The sequence below is a fragment of the Neltuma alba genome, unplaced genomic scaffold (genome assembly GCF_004799145.2).
Source record: "Neltuma alba isolate B1F8T4 unplaced genomic scaffold, ASM479914v2 tig00013014_pilon, whole genome shotgun sequence".
Classification (NCBI taxonomy): domain Eukaryota; kingdom Viridiplantae; phylum Streptophyta; class Magnoliopsida; order Fabales; family Fabaceae; genus Neltuma; species Neltuma alba.
This window is the reverse complement of record NW_021637362.1, coordinates 264,627-285,592: the sequence shown is the minus strand read 5'-3', so window position 1 is coordinate 285,592 and position 20,966 is coordinate 264,627. Positions and strand designations below refer to the sequence as shown.

Sequence of the window (20,966 nt, the reverse complement as noted above, 5' to 3'; positions counted from 1 at the left end):
TTTGTTGTTAACCCACAACTAGCGTTCACGAAAGTGGGGTAAGGGATGCCGAGCTCCGTTCATTTGGTGGAAGTCAAATAATATTGCGATTTCCTGCATCTCTCTGCGGCATGCCTCGCATCACATTTCGTCCCAATAATTAGCCATATCTTCTAATTATGTTGAGCTTTTGCTCAGTATTTAAACCGGCGAGAGTAGGACTTATTTGGAGCTGCGAACAATAAGTACTAGATAAAATATTAGGAGCTGCGAACAATAAGTACTAGATAAAACTTTTTTTACATACTTATTCCTTTCGTTTCTTGTTATAAGCAATATAGTATTTCATTATGTAGATCAAAAAGTTAGTTAAGGACAATAAATAGGTAAAAATTAGAAGTTCTTTCTCCAAAATATCCTTATTTATGGGGACTATAAAAATAGAATAAGAAAATTATTATAATAAAGGAAATATGAACGAGTGAGAATGTGTGATGAAGAGAGATGGTGGTTTGGAAAATGAGATAATAAATATATTAAATATTAAAATAAGTAATTAATGGAGATAAAATAGAAAATTTGCTACAAAAATTTAAGACAACTTGCAAATGCAAATGTTACTTATATTTAGAGATAACAAGAGGATGGTAGTTGTTGCTTATAAAAAGAAGGGAAAATTCCAAAAAAGGTCCTTGGAATATAGGAAATTTCCGATTGGGTCCTGGAATTTTAAAAATGACAGAAAGGGTAGTGACCCAATTTGTCATTTGTGAAATTAAGATGAATTGACAATTTTGCCCTTGGTTAAGCAAAAGTGAGTAGTTATTCTCTAAACAAATCTAGGCAATGCTTACACTGTTCTAGTAATTACAAGATTAGTTGTAGTTAATAATAAGGTAGCTGACTATAAAAAGTGAGTAGTTATTCTTTACACAAATTAGGTAATGCTTACATTGTTTTAGTGATTACAAAATTAGTTGTAATTAATAACAAAACACCTGACTATGAAAAAAGTGAATAGTTATTCGCTACACGAATCTAGGTAACACCTAAACCCTTATAGTGATTCCTGAAATCACTATAGTGAATGAATACAAATGAGGGTAAAGTTGTCAATTCTTCTTGATTTTACAAATGATAGATTGGGTCACTGACCTTTTCTGTTATTTTCGAAATTCCAGGACTCAATTTGGAATTTTCTATATTCCAAGGATCTTTTTTGGCATTTTTTCTAAAAAAGGACGTAAGAAGTATTTTTTATTTTATAAATTGCGATTAAAAAATTATTTACAAGTTATTTTTGACAAACCCGTGCACATAAAAATTACCTTTGCTGAAAGGCACGCATGACCAGCAACTTGCATGTTGCTTGCTTCATTTTCAAGTGAGCCGTAAGAATCAACCTAGTTCGTGGATCGTGGATTCCGCTGTACTTAACTTTTCTTCCCCTCCCCCCCCCTTTGGGATAAGATGATGTACTTAACTTTAAATTTAACGAAATAAGTAACTTTAAATTTATTGAGATAAAGAAAAAATATTTAAATCATTGAGATCAACTTAGAATATAGAATGTAAAAGAACACCGCCCACTTGTTCTCATAGACTTGTCTAATGCATCTAGCCAGGTTTACACATTAACTAAAAATAATTTAATTAGTTAGATCTTATTTTATATATTTTTGGGTGCCGATTTTTTTAATATTCCTTATAGAACCTAATTATTGAGTTGGTTTTAGTCTTAAATATAAAACGTATTTTTATATTTATTAATTTTTTTATATAACCCTTATTGATACTCTTTTAAATATAATCAAGTAGGACAAGGAGTGAGAATATTAAGAAAATAATTATGGTATTTTAAAAAAATATCAAATTTTTATAATTAACTAATTTACATAATTTTTTAAATCTAAACAAATTAGTTAAGTAGATCTTATATAAGAAACATATTAGTAACATTAAAGCAATACTTAAAAATCTTTACTTGTTTTTAATGCAATAACCATCTTGAATTAAAACACTACTTAAAAATTGTAAAGTTTATCTGTAGAAAACTAGATACTCATCTGGAAAAAAAAGGTATAGCATATTTGTTTCAAAAATTATTCATAAAAATAAAAAAATTAAACATAAATTAGTCCTATAAATTAAGTGATTGAAAGCATTCGTATAAGAATTCTTGTGAGTTGGTACTTGGGCTTTAGGTTTTTTAGGTCCGCTAGATTTTTGGAAATTTAAACCTCTGTAAGTTGGGCTCTCGCTGCCATGACTTCGCCTGCAAAGGTGGAAAAAAAATTAACCCCACCCCCTAAATAAAACCTTTCTCTCCCTTAAAAGCCAACATTAAACAAGAAATGGCACAGGTAAGAAAAATACTTAGATCTTTGTTTGGGGAAAAAAAAAAATTAGATCAATTCTTTATATTTATTATGTCAAATTTTCTAATCATGCATAGTCCTATCTGGGACACACATGGCCTTGGGGGTCTAGAACACATGAAAATATTATCAAATACTATCTTTAATCGTTAATATAAGAGTTAATTAATTAAATAGATTAAAAAAATTAATTAAATTAATTATTTGTAATAAATAGATATTATCTTTCATAAAATATCCTTACTAATAAAATGTATTAACTAAACCACTATTATTACAATAACTATTTTGAAAAAAAAATGAACAAATACAAAAAAAATAAATAAATTAAAATTTTACATTTAAAACTAAAATAAAAATCAAATGAGCTTATATTAAAAATTGAAAGGTAATATTTTGGTATCACAAGAGCTAAAAATTCAGCAGCTCCAATCTTTCTTCTCAATAATTCCCGCAAGCAACGGGCTATCCTCTGACCCCCAGGTATTCGTTAGTTACCCCTCAGTTTGTGATGCGTTCAAAATGGTCAAGTCATGTTGGATGCGATTTATCCCCGCAATTGTTGTCTCATTTCAAGGGGGCATTGTGAATGCAATAAACATAAAAAATGGAGCATTCGAAAATCACATTGTAATGGGCAACTTTTAAAGCCGGCTTCTTGCCTCACCAATACTGTCAATTGAATTGTGAAGAATGAATTTACAGCTTCCAACGCGACGCAGCTTTTTCGTGTTAAATTGCTCATGAAATGACATTATTCGATCTGTAGATATCCACAACTAAAGCTAGGTCGGATTATGAGCCTCAATATCAACATGCTTAATACCAGGAACAAGATTCTGGATTTCCTGCTCCAACCTATCAACTTCACTTCCTAATGCTGTAACTATTTCCGTACCTGCCGCAACTCAAAATTGTAAGCATTTAGTTACTACATGATCAACATGCCAGTAACAGGGGTCATGGATAATGTAATACCATAGTCTGACAAAAACTTCAGCTGGCTAGCCTGATCCTTCTGTGCAGCAACCTCATCGAACTGTGAATATAATTTCATCAATTTTGGAACCAGGGGTATTGCCAAATAAGCATGGTCAATAGAAAGAAATGCATGCTAATTCTTCTTTCATTGTAGACGAAATACATAATGCTTTGAACAACAATGGATGGAAACTAGATTAAGCATGGCCTTGAGAGCCAGGTCATGTCCTACATGACTTGATATCATTAGATAAGTTTTCATACAGGTTAGGTGTCAATTTGAAGGTAATTTTGGAATTTAGACAGCCATCAGAACTATCCTCGTTATTTGTTACATATCAAATGTGACACCTAAGCATTGTTATAAAATTTAGGATTATTTTTTCAATGCATTATCCACTGTGTATAAAGAACTCAACACTTTACTTAGAGAAACCGAAAAAGGGAAGGGGGGATTGGGGGAGCTGAAGAAGAAATGACTGAGAGAGCTCAATACAGCTTTGGCTAATGCCAAAGACGGCCATCCCCATAACAAACATGCATCTACTTATTTGGGCAATGTAAATGCACATTAACATGAGCATAATATTCACTTATTCCTGCTTGATTAATATGTAATAAAATGCAAAATTAAGCAGATAACAACGTTATTAGTGACAATTTGACAGCACATCATAGAAAAGATTTAGATGAAGATAAGGGAGTGAAGATCAACCTTTCTAGCCCACTCATCACGTCCAGTACTGACGAGATAATTTCGCACCACCATCTCCCCGTTAAAATCTGTTCAACACAACTAAGATCATCAAAATCATAATGCCTAAACACAATTATTACTTGTAGAAACCACATCACTTGAATTTAACATGTTTATGGATGTAAACATCATGATTTGAATTTAATATATACAAGTTCAACTCAGATGCTGAAGCTGGAAAAGCATAAAAGAATGATACCAAGAATAAAGGAACAACTGAAAAATTAGAACAAACTGTACCAAATACTAACTGCAAGAAGCATGCTGTCACATACAAACATAATGAAGAATATACAGGACTTCTTTAACGTCAATAGCTGCCAAAAACATGCAGGGCAGGTTTGAAATAATAAAATCTACACTTATATTGACAATATCAAGACAAGGAAATGAGTAACTACAAGGATATGAAGCATAACCTATTTCTGCTTTAAACCTGAAGAATCCAGGCCCAATAACTTCACTTTTGCAATCATAGATGGCATCTACAACCTAAAGCATACAAACCTGGCAAAAGTCAAAGGAATGACACATTGACTCATTAAACAACCATCTTCTATTTCAACAAAAATGTATCACACTCATACCGGGTCATTTTTCAAAAAATGAAGCACTTTCTGCATATCATGGTCATCCATCGCTCTACCTATCAAAGCATGGCGATTTCTTTGGATAAGAAATATGGCCACCTGTATAGATCAGCAAGAAACAGGACAAAATTATATATCAGTCCAATGCTCTATAACTCAAGTCACTATTACAATATGCAGTCTTCTGATCCCTATTTACCAATCCCAGTAGGTTGCCAACTATGATTGATCCTATAGGATCATAAATGGCATTTCCAGTAGTATTCACTGCAACCAATGATGCCCCAGCAATGGCAAGGCCGGTTACTGCAGCACCATCCTGCAAATTTGATATCTCAAATATAAGAAGAGTCAACAAGGAGACAGAACAGCTTCTTCATTGTGTTGTATTAGAAACTACATAGATGAAAGAATTCAAGTTGATGGCACATTGGAGAGGAGAATACAAGTATTAGCAACACATTAAACTATTTACAAACTTTTTCTGAAGCACAATAGCTAGAGCAGAACATGTTTTCTTCATGATGGGGATAATGGAAGCTTAACTGTTATAGATCATCAAGCAATTAAACAAATATAATGGCCTATTTTTATTTAATTATTTCTCCAGAAAAATAGTCTCAATATATTTGATAAGCATAATATGCCACTCAAAACTCTGATTTCCTTATTTTCTCCTGATTTCAAGTTTTTCCTTTTTGAACCCAAGTAACAGGAACGTGTCACAGAAGCTAATAATTAAAAATGCAGTAAGTTACCTCCGTCATTACAGCAACAGAAGTAGGATCATGACCACGCCAAACATAGTCTCTCACTTTCATCCCTTCTGCAGCTGCACCTTCCTTGACAGCTTTTATGGCAACAATAAGAGAGGCGCCTAACCAAAATATAAACTTTAAAAGAGAGAAAGGAACAGAAAATAAAACAGAGAACACAGTAGATCAAATTAAAATGAATATACCAGTACCTTCAATGAGAAATGAACCACCTATCACCAAAGCTGCAAGCTGCATGTTCTCAGGGGGCTGAAAAGAAAACTCACAGATTCATACATTATTTATGAAATATGTGCTAAGAAGAAAGAAAAGGTCATAAATTAAAGTTGCAGATTAAGAAGTGAAAATTACAAGATTTAATCTGATCAAATACCTGAGCGATCCACAAGTTTTGAATCCCATGAACAACAGTAGCACCAGAACCAAGGCAAAATATTCCAACAGCAGATATTAAAGACCAAACAAATCTTTCCTTGGAATAGCCGTAACTGTAGAAACACAATATATCATTTTGCAACATTAACTAAAGATGAAATAAATGTCACTGGTCAGCTGTGCAAATAAATTGCCGGTATGTACATGATGCATCTTGTGACATTGCGGCATATAAACTTAAGTCATGTTTAATTTGTAACAATTATGCAGCTAATAAGTACAATTCACTGAATGACTAGGTTCAATAGCTATTCTTGGTTTCATGCATTCCCTCATGCGTTCCATACAGGATAACTTGGTAGTATACAGCATGTGGATATACAGGTACTGAATGCATGTGCAGTCACACATGAGCTAAGAGATGGGAAACTGGCAAATGTGATTAAGAATGTGCAACTCACGGATGAATAGCATCAGGTGCACGCCTTGAACTACTAAGACCATAAGCAAGCAGTGCCTACAATGTGTCAACAATTAGTTTCTCTGGAGCCAATATACAATAAAACAATTTAAAATCCAAGGTAAGTTTACGCCAATCAATTTATTATACAAAATGCAACAAAATACCTGGTTTGCAAAATCTGCAATTGAGTGCACAACTTCAGCAAACATAACATGGCTAGAGGAAGCTAACCAAACTCCAAACTTGAGAGAAAAGACAAGAAAGTTACACCACAATGCAGTTGTTACAGCCCGCTGACTAAAGAAATGAAGAAACAACAAAAAAGATAAGAAATATTAGCTGTTGGTCGAAAGAAAAAAAGATTATCTAACATACGCGAATCAAGGACATGCCATTGTGTTATGCTGCAAGCTCCAAGGATCGAAGCAAAATTTCTAAGTCAAACTCATTGAAACAAGTCAACGCCGAAATGAGGAAGAGTTAAGCATAGTTAAACCTGTGGCGATCATTGAAATCAATCTTCTTAAATTGTTTTGCCCTTGTAAAAAAACCTACAAAAGATAAACCAAACCAAAGATTTTAGAAATGGGCGAAGGAACTCGAGAACCATATATAGTAATTAAAAAAAAAAATCTTACTCCGATGCAACGAATACTGAGGATAATGGGGAGGATTTAAGTGACGATGGCCATCCAACCCAAGAAAGCCAAGCAAAGCGAATCGTCTTGAAGTTGCCGCCGTCGGAAAATTGCCTCGTAACAGTAAAGAGGAACCAGATGGGGCTTGGGCGATACTGCTATCACTTGTTTGTGGTAGTTGATGTTGAGAGGTGTGAAATAATAAAAGCTGTGAGAAATTAGCGGAACGAAGTGAACATTTGACGATGGGGATGGATTGAAAAGTGTGTTGCTGTGAGCGGCTAAAACGATGCCGAAGAAGGAGGTATGATGTTCGCATGAATGCTCGCAACTGTATCTATCGATACAAATTCTGTGTCTCCGAAAATTTTCAAGCTGAAGAAGAAAAATAGACAAGTATGAAAACGAAAAAGGAAAGAAACGATAAGCAGATTAGGGTTTCAGGTTTTGTAGATGAGAATGAAGCACAGAGATGGAGGGAGAAGGATGCCGAGTTGAAAACTTGGAAAATGGCCTACTGGACTGCTCCATGGCTTCTCTTCCTCCTCCCTCCCTCACGGTCTTCAAACGGGGCTTTGGAAATTAATTAAAAATAAATCATTCAGTACGTTTTAATTTAAAGCAAATCACTTGACACAAAACTTATGTAACCATCAACCATGCAACAAAGTATCTTTTAAGTGTATATTATATGGAAATATTTTCAGGTTTGCAAATAATTGATGATAAATTACACAAACTTAAATAAAAGTTGTACCCATTGGGCATCAACTATTAACTAAATTTCATATAACTTTAGACAACAAATTTGTAATAGAAAATTTTTTAGTAATTTTTTTTTCATTTTCCTCCCAAAATGTTATCTCTAAAAAACTTTTTTTTATGTAACATTGTAACTTAATATATCCTCAAATTATTTTGGACCTGGAAACTAATTTCTGTTAGATATAGTTAAAACTCTTCCAATAAGTAGACTTTATTTTTCAGGATTTAAATTTATATTCTTCTCTATGAGATTGAGACCCCTTATCATCTCAATTATAACTTTATTAGCATGTTTATCTTAATGTTGTTTTTTTTTTTGGTGAATTATCTTAATGTTGTTTTATGAAAATGGTAGAGGGGTACTAAAAGAAAAAGAAGAGAGATTCCAGAGGATCTAGATCCATTAATTAAGGATAGAAATAAAAAAAATTAAAAATACTATAATTTTATTAAAACTATCTGCTCCCGTTTTTAATATAGTAGTAAGAGCTAATTTGACATTTAATTTAGTTTTAATTATAGGATTTTAATTCAGTTTATCTCTCATATTTATTCATTTTTTTAAAGTAATCTTATAGTAGTAGTTATACATGTAAGTTTCATCAAGTTGTAATTTTAGCTAATAAACATTATTAGTAAGAGTATTTTAGAAAAGACAACACTTATTTATTACAAATAATTTACTTAACTAATTTTTTTAATCCACTCAAATTAGTTAACTAGTTCTTATACTGAGAATAGGAATAATATTTTATTAATAAGTGTTGACTTAATTTCATTTTATGAAAATAACTTAGAGAATGATTTTTAGCAAAGGCTTAAAATGACAAAATTTAGATTAAATTGCTTATAACCATTAGATTGAGTTAATATGTAAATTTATAAGTTTTACATTTGTATTTCTATATGAAAATTTATAAATTTTCAATTTAATACATTTTTAACATGTGATAATGAGTTACAATCTTAGAAATTAGTAATGATTAATTACAAACCTCACTTTTTTTGGGGCCAATCTCGCTTTTTTTTTTTTCAAAAACAAGAAAAAGCAAATAAAAGTGAAGATAGACCAGGGGCCTATCAAAGACTTTTGGCTTAGCATGTATTTGGTCTAGTTTGACCTGACTTGCTTCAAAATTAAAAAAGGTCTGATCTGATTGTTTATTTATCTTAATTTTTAATTTTTATTTTATACTTATATCTAATCTTATTTCAAATTTTAATATGTACTTATAACTTGTTTTCAATAATATTAATTGTAATTAAAATTTAAACTATTACTTATAACATTAAAATTTAAATAAAAAATAATTATTATGTAGTATGCATATTTTATTTTTTTATTAGTCTATGTATTTTTTACTATACATTTTAAAAATACAAGTTTTTTTTAACAGGTTTAAGTCAGGTCAGGCTTTTATACATATTAGACTCAGACTGAAAAAAAAAAACCATAATAAATTATAGGCTAAGTTTAAATTCATGCTGCAATGTGAAATAGTTCGTATTGTCGAGGTCACGAGGGTACATATAATGATGAAATATTGGGTTGAGAAAAATGTTGACTTGGAAAAGTGGGTAATGTTCCCCTGATCTCATTCCTCATCATCACCTCACCACAATATATTACCCTCCAATTCCCACTTTCAACAACAACGAAAGCCGGACAGGAGCTTCCATTCCGAGGCATTTTTTTCCCGTTACTCTCTCATTTGGTTCCTGCTTTTTCCTCTCTTCTCTCTTTCTCCCCACTTGCTCTTACCCTTCCTCTTCATTTCTTCCCCTGTGGAGGTATCTGGCTTCGTTTCTGGCTTTTTGTGCAGATCAAGACAAAACCTTGCTGCTATTCTATCAATCCCCTGCGCTGCTTCTGTTCGTTCAAGTTCTTCCTTCGTCCCGGTGTTTCCTCTTTTATTGCCCTTATGTCCGTATTCAAAACGAATCTATAGTGGGTCGTTTAATTAACGGCGATTGAAGTTGTGGGTATTGTCTTTTTCGCTGCTTTATAGCTAGTTAATCTGATTATTGTTAAATGAGTACTTATTCTGTAAACTCAGCAATATCGATTGTTTGGCAGAGTTCTTTAATTAACTAAGTGTGTCCATCATAGTTAGTTCTAGCTTTGTCTCCCTCTATTTTATTGTATTGGCTAAATTTTTACTGTATCTAGTAATGGAGCACGCTTCAAACAGGATGTTTGCTTTTCTGTGATGGAATGTCTGCCATCTGCAAAGGAAAGAGAAATCACTTGAAGATTGAGTTGAAACTTAAATTGTGATAAGTAAATTGATCCGACTTGATGTCAAGGTTCAATGCTGGCGTGTGATAATTATCTGTGGTTCTCTGGTTCTGTTTGTTTCCATGCCCATTATTGGATGCTAACCTTGTTTCAGCATTTCTTTCCTTTTTGACCTTAAATTTTGATATAATCCATTTTTAGAAGAAAAAATAATGGGATGAAATATTACATCTCACTTTATGAATGTGATTAACGTTATATTTCCCTATGATGCCATGTAGTGTGCACACCATAATGCAGTTAACTACCTATATGTGTTTTTCAAACATAAAAAGTGCTCTCCATAGTTTGTGACTGGGTTTTTACCCCCCTTCTATTTTCTTTAATAAATCTTTCTGCCATTTCTAAAGGTGTTTTCCGGGCCTTTCTATACTATGGATGGTATTCATGGGAGTGATTCTCGTATGCACATGAGTGATGCACAACATTCGATGCATGTGCCCTATGTGCCAGAAAACGAACAACATGGATTGGACCATATGAGTGATGGAAATAGGATGGAGGACAATAACAACTGTGGTGATGCTAATGTCAGCAGACATGAGAGTGTAGAAGGAGAAGTTTCCAACCCTGGAAATGTCACTGACGATCATGGTGCGATAATTGAACAAGCTAGTGGTGACCAGCTCACATTGTCTTTTCAAGGCCAGGTTTATGTATTTGACTCTGTGTCGCCGGAAAAGGTGCATTAACCTAACTGACTTTCTTTGTGTTTTTACTGTGTTCTTACGTACTATGCAGGGTTCAACTATTTATTGATATATCTTTCATAAAAATAATGAGGCAAAGTGAAGTATTTTGATTTAATTATTTAAAATGTTTCATATGAGAGGATTTCCACATTATTACGCCCTAAACTCTTAATTGAGGATGCTTGAGTTTAGAATTAGATGAATTAATAAAATTGCAGCCAAGTAGATTAATTAGTTTCTACTTCTGAATCCACACCTATTCACTTTGGCAAATATAGCTATAATATGTTATAGTGGACAGCTATGGACAATGAAAAGAGAGGGGTCTATATGCACTATTCATTTCAGCCTGTTGTCTATGCATGCTTATTTTCTCAATTTTCCCTTGCTAAAACTATTTGTTGATCATGGATTAAGTACAATCCTGCAAGAAATGTTGATTGGTCTTCTTTATTGCGTAGGTATGGACATGCAATGCATCTCAATTTGCAGCTATTTTAATGTGGAGAATTTTATCTTAATATGATATAACATGTTTTATGACATATAGATGTAGTAAAATACTGTTTCGAAGGGTGAATGTGGTGTCTGATAATCCATGATCTGTTCTTGACCTACTAATAACGGGCTATTGCCTCCCTGATTTAAAAGGCTAAAGGAAATGATTTCTGATAATCCTTAGGTTTCACTTTCAGGTTCAAGCTGTGCTGCTACTATTGGGAGGCCGTGAAGTACCTTCCATGTCTGCAAATCCAATGAATGTTCACCATAATAACCGGGTATTCCTACCATTTTATGGTTGAATTACGATCAAGAATCTTTTGCTTGACAACTGTCTGGCTGACAAATTGTTTAACCAGGATATGTCTGGGACTCCAATGAAACTCAGTGTCCCTCAAAGATTAGCCTCATTGATTAGATTTCGGGAAAAGCGGAAAGAACGAAATTTTGAAAAGAAAATACGTTATACTGTTCGTAAAGAAGTGGCATTAAGGTATGGTGCTTGTTATGGTTATAACCCAAAGTAAGCTTACTTGGACTGTCACTCTGTTGTACTTAATGATTTGCGATTGATAGTAGATTCGTCTTGGTTTACATGAAGCTGAGGTGAGTTGATTTATGAATCTTATAAAGCTCCGGGACTTATTTGCTAGTATTGATTATAATTTGTTTCTTTCTGCACTTTGATAATGGTTAAATGTTATAGATCGAAACATATGGGCGAATTTCTTCATTCATGATGAGTCTGCAATCATCTAGATTTGCTTCTTGTGGCCTCCTATTTGTCGCAACTAGATGCTGGTCTTTTGTATTATATGGAGGTTGAGAATGAGTTTTACTCTTCTTAGTTTATAGATAATGCACCTTTTTAGAGTATATCGGTGAGGGCATGAGTTTGTATACCCACAGAATTGAGATATAATTCTCTTGAAACTCCTTAAGCCCGCCAAACGTGTTATGTATATGTTAGTAGATGTGCATTGGAGCTTCCCTGAAAATTTAATGCTTGGGGATTTTGTCATCACATCACAATAATGAAAGTTCCCTCTTATCCCTGAGTGAAGCAATATTTTGTCCTGTTGCTTCTGCTTTCCTCAAGGAATGGAATATTATTTTGGATATTAATTATTTGGAAACTTAATATAGTTATTTTTCTACTATTTTCTTTGTAGTTTAAAAATATATGCCTAAATTAACATTCTTACTGCAACATGCTTTGTTAATTTTCACCACTTGCTTACCGTCACAAGTGACTTTTGTAGGATGCAGAGAAATAAAGGTCAATTTACGTCTTCCAAGTCGAACCCTGATGAGTCTGCGCCAGCTGCAACAAATCTGGGGACAAATGAAAACTGGACATCAGATAATATTGGATCCCAACAGCAGGATGTTGTGTAAGCTCACTGAACTCATTAATAAAACGAGAAAAATGAAGCAAAGAATAAAGGCTTTCGAAATAAATGGAGATTGATTAGAAAGCCATTTTTTATTAGAAATATTTAAAGGAATTAAGATTTCTTCCCTTCGAACTTAGTGATGAAAAGGACTATTCTACCATACTGTGCTTTTTGGATTTTGTCATGGGTGCTCTCATGTAACAGTGTAACATTCCAAACCAAATGTTTGAAAAATGAGCAGATGTATGGTGCAAGATGTTGTCATTTATTTCTCTTGCCTTTTTGGGGTTCAAATCCACATGAAATCTTTATGACGATTCTACATCTGACAATAAAACCTTTTAGTCCATTGTCCATTTTGGGATGCTGAGTCTATCTTTTGACTATTGTGCATGTGCCAGCTGTAGGCATTGTGGCATCAGTGAGAAATGCACACCAATGATGCGACGTGGACCTGAAGGGCCAAGAACTCTCTGCAATGCATGTGGACTTATGTGGGCAAATAAGGTAAATATTAGCTCATTGTATATTCCTCATGCTGATCGTTATCTTCTTTGTTGTCCTGTTAATAATTACCTTTTTCAGGAAACAATTGCAAATATAAACAACTATCATTCCTTATCATCCGGTTTTTAAAATATACTTATATATATATATATTTTTTTTTGTGTTCAACAACATTTTTCCAGAAATAATTATGCAATCTATACAAGCAAGCACCATTTCCACGATTTGTTTTGGTCTTACTTTCTGATGTGCTCCTTTGCATTTTCTGAACCACAGGGAACTCTGAGGGACCTGACAAAAACTCCCTTGCCTGGACACAATTCTTCATTAAATAGGAATGAGGTAAGCAACAATGCAGTGAAAAAAGTTTGTTATTGATTTATTTCTTTACAACTTTCAGGAATTCAGATCTTTCCCGTGAATGATGTGCAGAATAAAAGTTTAGGCCAGGCAGGTAGTTCTTAGTTTGGCAAGCGACACTGATGATTCATGATGTTAGACCTTTACATATGGATCCCAGTACAGACTGATTCCATGTAAAAGGAGTGACAGGGAGTGCTTGCCTTAAGGTGTAAATTGTAAGAGTTGGTTTTACCGCAGTTTAGCGAAAATCCTGACATGGGCATTTTGTATTTTACCCTTTATATATTTTAGCAGAGGTCCTTTATTCTTGTTCTGTGACAGACAGCTAAGTGTCTACCCCGGAGATTTTGATTAACTTTGGGCTGATAATGCTCTCCCTGGTGTTGTAATTGTTTAAATGGAACAACTTAAGAGTGTAAGGGGATTGTTATTGATAATTCCTTTTGTATTGGGTTCTTTATGAGCACTTTAAAGCAAACATCTCTTCCATTTATCAGATTTGTGGATAAAATATCACTACACCGAGCTTGGTTGAAAGAAATAATAGAGCAGCCTTGCACTCTTCTCGTAGATTATGCTATGCCATTCAACCAAAATGTGATTCAGTTTATAGTTTATGTTTTGTACAAAAAGATTTAGGTGAGTTAGATTCTAAAAGCTTACCAAAACATGCCTTTAAACTCAAAAAACGTTTGCATAAATATTTATAGATTGCTCACAAATAAGATAATCACATGAGCTAATCGCAGGATTTAAACTCATGACTTTGTACATTATAAACTGATTTCTTACCAACTGAATGGCATTCTATTGCTCGTTTCTGGTTGGAACTAACCAGTGAAGTAATACCATTTATGATAACATAATTATAATTAAGATATTTAAAACAAGTAGCTATGGGAAAAATATTGTGAGAGCTTGGGCAGAAGTGAGATTTGAGGGTAATACTTAATGATTTAGGGTCACAAATGTGTTTAAAATTTATTCACTATATTGGTAAACAATAAACAGAGTTCTTTAAGCCGCCCTAAAATCATTTATTATCTCTCCACATGTTCAGAGGTCATGCTTTGTGCTTGGAGAGTATCATCTTTTCATTTTTGCATATTGTTGTGCGTGTCAATATTTCTGCATCTCAAGGTCTTTGTACCTGTTAATTAGCAACATGTAACACTTGGCCAACATGCTAAAATTGTTCCCTGTGCAAACATATTTGATTCCAGCAGAAGCAAATTGTGACATGACAAATAGTCATCTCGTTGATGAAGGAAGCAACCATTATTCATATGAATCACCTGCGACCCCATTCGAAGTGCTAGAAAGAATAGGCAATAGCTCAGAGAATTACCTTTGAAAATCAAACATAAAGTGGGCACATGATTTAGCTTCGAGCAAGTACACCTCATTCTTTGGTCCTTAGATTTATTTCTGAAATAACTATTCAAAACTTTGCAACTTACCATATTTTATATTAGTTCTTGACAGAAGAATAAATATTATCCAACAAAGGTGATTAAATAACTCATGAAGAAAAATAAATTGAAGGAAAAATTAACTTTTTTGTTTCTATAGTTTTAACTCATTTGTAACTTAATTCCTACACTTTAATTCGATACAACTCAATTTCTGAACTTTAAGTGAATACAACTCAATCCCTATAATTTAAACTATTTTATAATTTAATCCCTAGGTTTTAGAAATATAAAATTATATACCTAATAAAAGTAGAGACTAAATAGTTAAACCTATAGAGATTGAGTTGTAATGAGTCAAAATTCAAGGACTAAATTAGTTACAACGAAGTAAAACTATACAAACTACGTTGCCCCAAATCAAAGTGTAAGGATTAAATTATAAAGGGATCAACAACCCAAAGATTAATTTTTCCTAAATTAAAGATGGGCTAAGTTACAAATCTATTCAAAAAATACACAAATACAAAATTGGCACCATAATATTAACTTGGATGCAAAAGTGTCCATTAATATTCTTAGGTAGATTTGTACCTTAACCCTTAAAAATGCTAAAGTGAGGAGGTAAGTCTTTTATGAGTCATATTTTCTCTAAAATTTACGTCATGACATGAAAACCTTGACATGATACTCATTAAAGATCCTAACCTAAGAAACACTATGATCTACAGATTGAATGCTGTCATTGTGTCAGGCTGCTGCCTGCCCACAAAAAATGAAAGCTTGGATGAGGGTTTGAGCAGCACGAGTTTGCTCAGGAGCACCAGAGACGATAACCAAACCCTCCGAGGCCCCAGGATTTGGATCATGAACCACCACATTCGCACCTGAGATCTGAGGAAATCTCAAATGTTAAAACAATAAAAACTGAGTGATAGACGCTATGGAAAGCCTGACTTTCAGCCATTGGATTATCTTTGAGATTCATCGTAGTGATATATCATTATGAGAGACAATCCAAGGTCTGAGATCTCCAGCTCTCCATAGCCCAAGCCAAGAAATCATACAAGTCAAGAACAGACCTGCTGGATGTGAATCAGGTTGCTATTGTTATCCCCATAAACGTGGGTCAAATACATGTGGGGGATGGTGACCTCCACAGTGGTGCTCGTCATATTGTGCAATGGATTTCCATTCCTGGAAACAACAACAATTTCGCATAAATATAACAACATCCAGAGCTTAAATAAAGGATAACTTCTGCTTACAACATCCTATTATTTCCTGTTGTATAGAACTTACAATAAGAAAGGCCAGCTACCGTTATCCAATAAATCATACCACTCTAGTCCTAAATGACTTGTAGGGAAAAGTTTTGATCCTAAATGTAAATCACTTGTAGCATATTTAATGCTTGCTTTCCAATTTTACCCTTATAGAGATATGATAATGATTTGTAAATTGTAAATGCAGAGAGGGGGGGGGAGGGAGAGAGAGAGAGAGAGAGAGAGCTTTAATAAGGGTAAAATTGGAAACTTCTGTCAATTTAATGTATTCCTTGGCATACAAGAAAGTATTACAAGTGACTTATATTAAGAACCAGAGTGGTATTAACTAAAAATCTAATCAAGGTCATCCAAAGAACTATTAAACTAGTGCTCGGAAAAGGGAGGGGAAGGAGAAGGGGAAAAGGGAACTCATGGCTAACACAGGCTTAGAGACCCGAAATGCTTACAGGAAGCTGCAAATTATGCAAGTAGACAAGGCAGTCAAACTAATTAACAGGAAAGATTATCCGTCTAATTAAAGAGGCAGAACAGCTTTCTAACGTATATAATAATAGTTTCTTTAAAAGATCAACAGGCTCAAAGAATCACCTTGGAGGGGGCATAGTTCTTGAAGTCACACTGGAAGCATCAGCCCCAGGATTTCCCCTGCTAACCGCCTGAAAACCAGAAACCAAAAGAAGTTTCCAAGAGCATACATAGGGAAAAGGGAAAAGAAGCAGCCAAAACAAAACGTTGCAAATCAAGGCTTCACATTAAAACCAATTCTGTAAGCATGAAAAATCTGCAGATTCAAATCACCGGAAACTGACCTGCGGGTGCCACGATCTTGGAGAATTTGGTCCTTCATATCCATGAGGATAGGGAACTCGATCCATGTTTGGTGGACCACGGCCCGCACCATGAAAATATGAATGTTGAGGATCAATAGGCTGCGAGGGAACAGCCGAGTGGTCAATTCCATGCGGAGGTCCAACTTGAGGAGGGTGACTAGAGGACATGGGATGATTTCTTGGTCTATACAAAGGAGGAGGCATTTCTGAGAATGGTGGCATATGAGGAGGTGGGCCAAAATTTGGAGGAGGTGCCTTTATCGGGAAAATGGTTTCTCGAATTCTACTGGTTATGTGAAACAAAGCATCCTGCACAGATTGTGAATTCCCAATAACCTGACATGAAAGCACATATTATTCAATATCACAAGAGCCTGCAAAGAACTGAAATTCAAAGTATTGTACTAAAGAGGTATGAGCATGCCTACAGCAGAATTACAGAGCAAGAGCAAGATATGACATTTGTTGTCATGATCCATAATTATGTATCAGAAAATTACCATACATAGAAAGTACGTGACTACCATGACACCATAATGTAGAACAACATCTTCATGCTCATCGCATTGAAAACAGAAGAGAGACAGTACACAGGACATCTAGTACAGTAGTAGTCAATGAAAAATTGATCAGCTAACTTAGCAGCAAAAGCTAAAAATGGAACTGTGGTAGTAAAATATTATACAGATTATAAAGTCTAGTTAGGCAACAAAATAAGGGAAGAAAAATTGGCTCCTTCTAAAGAAGTATGAAAATCAACAAAATCACAAAGAAAAAAAATGTCACAAGGCAAACTAGACTGTTCAAATAGAGAGGAATATAGCATTTTCCTGAATGTTATACCCAGTGAAATAAAATACAGCAGCCTTTCTTCTCACCCAATTCCAGAAGTGTCAATTACCTGTACAATTTCTTCATTCTGGGAAGCACATTTAACCTGTTCTTTAGGGAAAATACGTATATTAGCACCTGTAGCTCTTCTCATTTCAGAGATAACAGAACCTCCCTTGCCCAACAAGCAACCTATCTGCTGTGAAGGTACAAGCAGCCTAGCAACAGGGGCAGCACCTGGTTCAAATCCAATCTCAGCAAGTCTACAATGGACACGAATAACAGCATCCTGTGCAGGGGAATGCTTTTGCTCTGGATTCTGCAGAAGATTATAAAAGAATATTCGATGCAACATCATTACAACATACTAGACATACAATGAAAAAGTTATCATGTTTAAAATATTCTGAACAGAATTCACAAAATAACCAATCTGAAGATGGACCTAATCAAACCAGGCAGTGATAAAAGACATTCCTTATAGAAGAAATCAGCCCACCTCAACTTTCTGATAAAAGCACTTAGTAAACAAAAATTGACACATTAAGCCAGTTGATGATGATGATGATCTCAACAAACAACTTCTGAAGTCCCGACCAAGAAACTCTTTAAGACAATATCATATTCTTTGGATAAATATTAAGTGGGCAGAATTTTCTCCTACCAACAGAGAAATACAAAAGAAAATTGAACCACCAAATATTGCAAAACTATTTCCTTCAGGTAACTCTAACATTTTGAATAAAATTAAGAGAAAAGAACTCAGGGAAACTCCAGTCATTTACCATAGTGTCAACGCACACAGAAATCATGAACGAATTGAGCCAAGAAGACACATTATTGTGCAAGCATAATCAACATAAAAACCAGCGTTAATTCACTACTGTGCTTGCAAGAATCAGATATATCCCCACAAAACACCAAAAGAATTATAACTAGAGATACTTAAGAGCTCATGCCTCTCGTGCAGATATAACAACAACACGCTCATCTGAATCAGAATCAGCAATTTTGATAGATGCACCAGTCTCACTTTCCAAAGACCGCACTACAGATCCACCTTTCCCAATAAGACTACCAACTTTATCTTGTTGACACAACATCTTAAAGACAACCTCCTCTTCCACAAACATTCGATGACCAGCCCCCATGCCTGCAGGCCCTGGAAAAGAAGAATAACCTCTGGAATGATGATCATGAGCATATATGCCAGATGCATAACCCCGGTGAGGATAAGGATCAACCTGTGCCGGTGGCGCAGCACCATGGGGTCCTCCAGAAGGCTTAAAAGCACCAGAATTGACTGCATCAACTCTCGGGTTATCCTGGAGACAACTTGAAACAGAGAGGAGTGCCTTCTTTACGGCTATTAGGTGTCCTGTTATCTGCATATACCATAAGATGGCCTCAAGCTTACTGTGCCATAGAAAAAGAAAAAGAAAAAGAAAAGGGAATTTGGGGAAATCAATGCAATTGGAACATAATGAAATTGACAAACAGCACAAATTAAGGCTTATATGTAAGAAATCAGAAAATCGTGTATTATTTCATTCCGTAGAGGCGCATATACATACATGATAGGTAGCATGACAGACCAAGTTTCTAACCAAGTTTGTCAAAACTCGTGAGTTTAAGGAAACTTGTAAGAAATATGTAAACTTGGAATATGAATTCATATCACAGACATGTAAGACTTTGCCTCGATTAATGTATAAGTATAATACATATAAATATATATGTTTAAATGAGGAAAACACAATATTTTAAAAAATATAACATAATCCTTTACTTTAAAATAAACTATTTACATTCCATGATAAGGAGGCAAGACACTGATGATCGCCCCACATATAGATCTAAGCATTGTATATTACATGAAAAATCTCATAACATAATAATTCCCGCCAAAATATAATTGACAATATAATTTGAGTCTCCGAAGCTTGTTTCAAATGATGCACAACCAGCTTGGAGCATCCCTCTTAATAAATACGCACGTGAAACCATCAATGAAAATAACACCAACGCCTTGAACAAGGAATATTGTTTTAGATATTACACCTGATATTTAGGAATATACAAGCCTCAAGGCCCGGCACTAGCTGCCCTTTCCCTTCCAATCTATTCCCCTCCCCAAAATTTCATTTTGTAAATTACTTTCCGCAAATTTCTTTACCCTCGATTTGTCCCTTCTGTTAAAGGAGTTATTTCGCATTAGTAAAGACAAAGATATCAGAAAGAAAATGATGCATTCAGGAGTGATTTGTGCCTAAGATTAGTGCTATAATCAGCCCTCTCATCATACAGTCATCTTCATAAATAATTAGTTAAAACTCAGCTGATTTAGGGCACATAATCACATTCAAAGGGGAATTTGCAAAAATATAAATTTAGTTCAATTGAATTGACATACTCGACCAATGAGAATAAAGAAAAGCACCACCTGAATCAATTCATCTCCCGGAGACGCACAAGCTGGAAGTTGATCCTTCGGCAAAACTCGGATCTGAGCCCCAGTCTCCTGCCTTATTTTCTCCACAATCTTCCCTCCTCTCCCAAGAACACACCCAACCTGATTACTCTGCGCCAGCAACCTACAAGTTACCGAATTCTTAATCTCACTTCCACCACCATTATTATTATTGTCCTCAGGTTTGTCCTCATCCACCCTTGCCATCTTCTCGAAAACCCTAATCAAAGCTTGCTGAGCAGGCGAGCCATCATCGCAGTCGCCGGCACCGGAATTTGAATTGTTAGACGAAAGGGTGCCATGCTGCTGCTCAGCAGGAAAAGCAGAGCTGGCATTGGAAGCAATAACAATGATACGCTCATCAGAGGAGGAAGCAGCAGAGTCATCAACGTGAATTCTGGCTCCGGTAAGCTCTCGGAAGTGGCGAATGACAGACCCGCCCTTGCCAATGAGGGCGCCGGTCTTAGATGCCGGGCATAGAATACGGAAGACGATGTCGGAGGCAGAAGCGGCGGACGGCGAGGGTGCCGGCGGAGGATGGGGGCGACGCTTGGGGGTGGGAGTGGGGAGGTCGAAGGTGCGATCAGGCGGACGCTTGTTGGAGCCGAGAGAAGGGTCCATGCTCCATACACAGAAGCAAGAGTCAACAGAGATGAACTTTCAAGTAACAAGA

The 20,966-nt window shown here is 34.9% G+C and overlaps 3 protein-coding genes across 3 annotated transcripts; 1 reads left to right on the top strand and 2 right to left on the bottom strand.

The window, feature by feature from the left end:
* Positions 1 to 3,080: 3,080 nt before the first annotated feature.
* On the bottom strand, positions 3,081 to 7,491 carry LOC114733541 (metal tolerance protein C4-like). The gene is made up of 13 exons (XM_028921013.1): positions 6,938 to 7,491; positions 6,796 to 6,850; positions 6,464 to 6,596; positions 6,298 to 6,353; positions 5,835 to 5,949; positions 5,653 to 5,710; positions 5,444 to 5,562; positions 4,885 to 5,004; positions 4,683 to 4,784; positions 4,515 to 4,587; positions 4,054 to 4,121; positions 3,336 to 3,396; positions 3,081 to 3,255 (listed from the first exon to the last, which is right to left on the bottom strand). Exons 1-13 carry the CDS (start codon positions 7,254 to 7,256, stop codon positions 3,143 to 3,145), a joined length of 1,392 nt encoding a protein of 463 aa, XP_028776846.1. The 5' UTR covers positions 7,257 to 7,491; the 3' UTR covers positions 3,081 to 3,142.
* A 2,867-nt stretch (positions 7,492 to 10,358) lies between these two features.
* Positions 10,359 to 13,935, top strand: LOC114733543 (GATA transcription factor 28). Its single transcript, XM_028921015.1, has 7 exons — positions 10,359 to 10,684; positions 11,389 to 11,472; positions 11,554 to 11,687; positions 12,457 to 12,588; positions 12,993 to 13,098; positions 13,375 to 13,440; positions 13,531 to 13,935. Exons 1-7 carry the CDS (start codon positions 10,376 to 10,378, stop codon positions 13,561 to 13,563), a joined length of 864 nt encoding a protein of 287 aa, XP_028776848.1. The 5' UTR covers positions 10,359 to 10,375; the 3' UTR covers positions 13,564 to 13,935.
* Positions 13,936 to 15,312: 1,377 nt separating this feature from the next.
* On the bottom strand, positions 15,313 to 20,966 carry LOC114733539 (KH domain-containing protein HEN4). The gene is made up of 7 exons (XM_028921008.1): positions 20,267 to 20,966; positions 18,783 to 19,208; positions 17,894 to 18,142; positions 16,972 to 17,328; positions 16,751 to 16,818; positions 15,956 to 16,070; positions 15,313 to 15,767 (listed from the first exon to the last, which is right to left on the bottom strand). Exons 1-7 carry the CDS (start codon positions 20,912 to 20,914, stop codon positions 15,624 to 15,626), a joined length of 2,007 nt encoding a protein of 668 aa, XP_028776841.1. The 5' UTR covers positions 20,915 to 20,966; the 3' UTR covers positions 15,313 to 15,623.